Below are 4,527 nucleotides of genomic sequence, written 5' to 3'. Positions count from 1 at the left end.
CATAGACTCGACCCTTCAGCTGAGGCTCTACACTCGAGGTAGTAAAAAAAAATGAACAAGAATGTGCATCATGATGGATATATTGGTTCCGTTTTAACCGACGCAAAGGTGTATTCCGGTGTCCGTCTGCGGTTGGAGGATGGCCGTTCCCTTGCGCGTAACAATTAATCACCCACCAATACGGTCGCTTCCCTCCCCTCCCGATTCCTTATATAACGGTCAACCACCGACTCCGTTACCACTCCCCCCCCCCCCCCCACTCGATCTCCCCCACCCCACTCGCCGATGGCCGACGAGCACTTCTTCCTCCCCGCCGCCGACTACTCCTCCTCCACCGCCGCCGCCGCCGCGTACGGGATGGCGTCGTCGTGGGCGCTGCTGGCGCCCGACCACTCCGCCGCCGCGCACTTCGACTCCGCGTTCAGCTCGCTCGTCTCCTCGCCGGGCGCTGGGTTCGTGGGCGGGCCGGGCGGCGGCGGCGGCGACGACGTGGCCATCGGCGACCTGATCGGCCGCCTCGGGAGCATCTGCAACGGGGCCGCCAGCGCCGACAACTCCTGCTACAGCACGCCGCTCAGCTCCCCGCCGCCGCCGCCGTTCCGCGCCTACCCCGCCGGCCTCGAGACCGGCAGGCTGTCCCGGGCCTCCAGCAGCAAGTCCCTCGGCGCCGCCGCCGCCGCAGCAGCAGCGGCATTGGAGAGCTCCGAGGCGGAGATGAGCCCATCCAAGCCCGCCGCCGCCGAGGCCCCCGCCCGGAAGCGCAAGTCCTCGGCGAAGGGCAAGGCCTCCTCCTCCACCATGCCCGCGGTACGTACCACCTCGCGCCTCCGGCCACCGCTCCATTCCGTCGATCTACCCCTACCAAATCCCACCCATTCCTCACCAAACTCCCCGGCGCCAATGCAGGCCACGGCGGCGACGACGACGAACGCGAGCCCGAAGCGAACCAAGGTCATCACCGGCAGCGGCGACGGCGACGGCGACGACGCGGCGGCGGAGGAGAAGCCGGAGCCGCCCAAAGACTACATCCATGTGCGGGCGAGGAGAGGACAAGCCACCGATAGCCACAGCCTCGCCGAGAGGGTAATTAAATTAATTAATCAATTAACTAATTACCATTGCTCCTACGCTAAATGACAATGCGCCGCCCCTAATTGCGCACTAATTGCCCCCACTTAATTACTATTATTATTAGTAACTTTGTAATTAGCTATTGGTGTTGTCTAATGGTAGGTGAGGCGGGAGAGGATAAGCGAGAGGATGAAGCTGCTGCAGTCGCTCGTGCCAGGCTGCAACAAGGTATGATTAATTGACTATCAGCACGCTCCAGCAAAACCATCTTAGGCTGAAATTTCCTTCAAATCTCAAAATTTGGCCACATTTTTGTCGCCATTGTTTTACACTTTGGCACCAAAATGTGCGAAAATTATCGCCTCTCAAAAAAAAATAGAGGTCAAAACTCAAAACTGTATTTCCGATGACGCGAATTAAGGCGGAATAGTGAGATGACGTACAAAACGGACTTACATGTGTGCACGCAGAGAATTAACAATAGTTATTAGTTTAATAATTACTTTAGTTCCATATTGCCTAGAGGTAGGAGTTGGACTTTTTGCTGCTAGGACAGATAAAATTAAGTGTTAATAGTTAAATCTTTTTCTGTACCGAAAGTATGAGCACTAACTGCGGTGGTTAGTCTACGCAGCCAGTAGTAAATTTGACCGTAATGCATGCAAGATAGGTTAAGCAAGCTACCTGTGGTCCAAGAGGATATAATAATGTTTTGATTAATTAAATAAATCTGAGAGGCTCTTGCTCTGTAGTACTTAAACTAATCAGATCGGCTAATCAATTGCAAGGTGTCCTGGTGGTTTAGGTGGTGCACACGATTATTTTATTCGCCCCAATTATTGCGACCGTAGTGATGCCACCGCCGGTGGTCAAATTTCGGCTAAATTTTAAATCTTGGTGATAACTTTTCTTCATTTAAAAAATTGTTGTTGAGTTTCTTTTTTTTGGATGATTGTTTATTGGTTAATTAGTTAATTGATAGAAAATGTGAATGTTCGTGGGGGGTGCAGATCACTGGCAAGGCTCTAATGCTCGACGAGATCATCAACTATGTTCAGTCGCTGCAGCGTCAGGTCGAGGTAACAATTCAGCATTTATTTGTTGTACTTACTAAACGAAGTTGTTTTCATGGGCAATAATATGTTGGCAAAAAAATGATTGTTAATTTAGGTCCTCCTGTCCTAGCAAGCTCATAATTGTAAGTTTTGTTCTAAATTTGACATTTGTATGTCTCACAGTTTCTGTCCATGAAGCTGGCAACCATGAATCCTCAGCTGGACTTCGACGGTCACTACCTTCCTTCCAAGGATGTAAGTAGCCTCTTCATTTCTTTTTCATATACGCATTCTAGCAATCTAAAAGCTAGGTTAAAAAAATATATACTTTAGTAAAAAAAATCTCAAAACCAACTTCAAATTTAAACCTAAAAATTTAAATTTTATCAAATAACTAAGATTAAGCATTAGTCCCAATTTATAGAATGAACAATGTCACTTACCATTGTCTCTATCAATTTTAGATGAGCCATATGTCACTGCCCGCATACCCACCCAACGACCTGACCACCGCCACGGCGTTCTCCTACATTGATGCACCTACTACGGGCGATCCATTTACCACCTACAACTGTTGGGATCAGCTCGACCTCCACACCGCGATGCAAATGGGAGCCACCGCCACCGACCTCAACCAAGACAGCCCAGTTGCAACAATTGCACCCTCGTCTTCACCATTGCCGCACCATCCTCCCCCTCATCATAGATTCTACGGCAAGTAACACTTACCTAAACCTCACCACCTCTTCTCGTAACCCTAACAAATTTATGTTCCTGCTAACCTAACAAATTCTAGGGATAGATACAGGTCGATCCGTGGATAATCCGTGATCGGTTTTAGTTCAAATAAATAAACTAAGCTTCATTTTTAATCTTTCAAAAATAAAATCTAGTTATTTATTTGAGTTAGAGCCGGTCACAGATTACCTGCATACCGATCCGTGACCAAAACAAATTGACATGCTGTTCAAATAGAAGAAAAACAGGCAAATTTATTTTGGTACTACTGGATTGGGAATAGAGAGCAGTACGGTAGGTTTGTTTGTCCAAGTTTGTTGAGTTTCCCTGTTTGTGGTAATTGGGCGCAGGAGGAGGAGGAGGGAGGCAGCAGCAGCAGGGGACGACAGTAAACCACATGAAGGCCGAGCCATAAATGCGCTTCCTTCTGTACATACGCCAGCCGCCGTACGTACCTCCGCTTTTCTGCTCCCATCGTGCAGCATCAGCAGCAGCACCGGCAGCGTGGCCCCCCCCCACCGGAAAGCTCACAATCATTGCCATCAAAGAGGAGAGGGATACTCCCTCCCTCTTCTCTCATCCTAGTATGTGCTCCAATGGCTTCTGGCTCAGTGCCTCCCTCCCTCTCACTGGACATGTGGGGCCCACCTGGCAGCATCTTTTTTTTTCTCAGCTCCCTCTTTCTACACTCTGCCTCTGCCACTGCAGGTGGGGCCCACCTGCATCGGGAAGGAGAAGGTTTTTTTCCAGACCTTTTTCAGATGCATATATATAGTAGTAGTAGTATCATGCATGGGCAGGCAGGCTATATATTGTGCTTTAGCAGGGTTGGAAAAACCTTGTGTTTGTGTTGTGATGGGAGTGTTACAGCAGGAAGGACAGTACGAGGAGAGAGAGTATGTGTATGTTGGAAATGGCAAGCCAGGGGAGGTTGTGACCTTTTGTGTGTGCTGGTTGCACTTGCATGCCCTAACTGTAGAAAGGAGGACCGGTAGTAGTGGTGATCTAGTGGTTGTGGTTTGTAGGATTGGCATGCATGGGGAGTTAATATATGTATGTAGAGATTGGAGAGTGTGCGAAAGGACACCTTCCTTTTTTGTGACCATTGTTTGTATTGAATTATCAAACAGTATGAAATGTCTTTAATCCATTGTTGACAACATTGTCGATATATTAATAGTAAGTGTCTGTTTGTTTAAAATTTGGTTAAAAATCCATCCGCATTACCATCTAGGTGGATTTCGAATCTCATTAAGTACGATTATATACCACATTTGCTTCATCTTTCACTTATATGAGTAATAAATTGTTGTTTCGATCTTTTATTACCAAAGCAAATATTTTGGTACTAATGAACTAAAGATACCCAGTTGGGCAGCCAGAAAACCATGGGCTCTGTCCACATTCTTCTATGACTCTAATAAACAGATCCATCGTTGATACAACTTTTACCTTGCACTAAATGATCGATCAACCAAAATGCATGTGTTTTCTATGTCAGAAACACCATAGTCCATAGGCATGTTGGCGATCATGAGTTTCCTATATAGCCATAGCTGCTCCCCCTGCAAACCACACATTCAGTTGAATTGTTGAACCAACAAAATTGTACTACTACATCAATAATGCATCAGCTAATGAAAAGATCATATTTTTTTTACCA

The 4,527-nt window shown here is 47.4% G+C and overlaps 1 protein-coding gene across 2 annotated transcripts; it reads left to right on the top strand.

The window, feature by feature from the left end:
- The first annotated feature begins 265 nt into the window (after nucleotides 1-265).
- On the top strand, nucleotides 266-4,036 carry LOC102703302 (transcription factor bHLH62-like). Of its 2 annotated transcripts, XM_015836354.2 has the most exons (7): nucleotides 266-807; nucleotides 907-1,083; nucleotides 1,234-1,299; nucleotides 2,082-2,150; nucleotides 2,310-2,381; nucleotides 2,591-2,840; nucleotides 3,215-4,036. In XM_015836354.2, exons 1-7 carry the CDS (start codon nucleotides 286-288, stop codon nucleotides 3,277-3,279), a joined length of 1,221 nt encoding a protein of 406 aa, XP_015691840.2. In that variant the 5' UTR covers nucleotides 266-285; the 3' UTR covers nucleotides 3,280-4,036. The 2 variants fall into 2 exon arrangements, with proteins under 2 accessions (XP_015691840.2, XP_040379339.1); XM_040523405.1 differs by lacking the exon at nucleotides 2,591-2,840.
- Nucleotides 4,037-4,527: the final 491 nt, after the last annotated feature.

Source organism: Oryza brachyantha, chromosome 4 (assembly GCF_000231095.2).
Source record: "Oryza brachyantha chromosome 4, ObraRS2, whole genome shotgun sequence".
Taxonomy (NCBI): domain Eukaryota; kingdom Viridiplantae; phylum Streptophyta; class Magnoliopsida; order Poales; family Poaceae; genus Oryza; species Oryza brachyantha.
This window is presented reverse-complemented; position numbering and strand designations above follow the sequence as displayed.

Bases quoted from the DNA above. Each gene is read 5' to 3' on its own strand.
- LOC102703302 (XM_015836354.2), top strand. From the start codon at position 286: ATGGCCGACGAGCACTTCTTCCTCCCCGCCGCCGACTACTCCTCCTCC. The intron at 1,300-2,081 runs GTATGATTAATT...TGGGGGGTGCAG, and splicing joins TCGTGCCAGGCTGCAACAAG to ATCACTGGCAAGGCTCTAAT. The intron at 2,151-2,309 runs GTAACAATTCAG...TATGTCTCACAG, and splicing joins CGCTGCAGCGTCAGGTCGAG to TTTCTGTCCATGAAGCTGGC.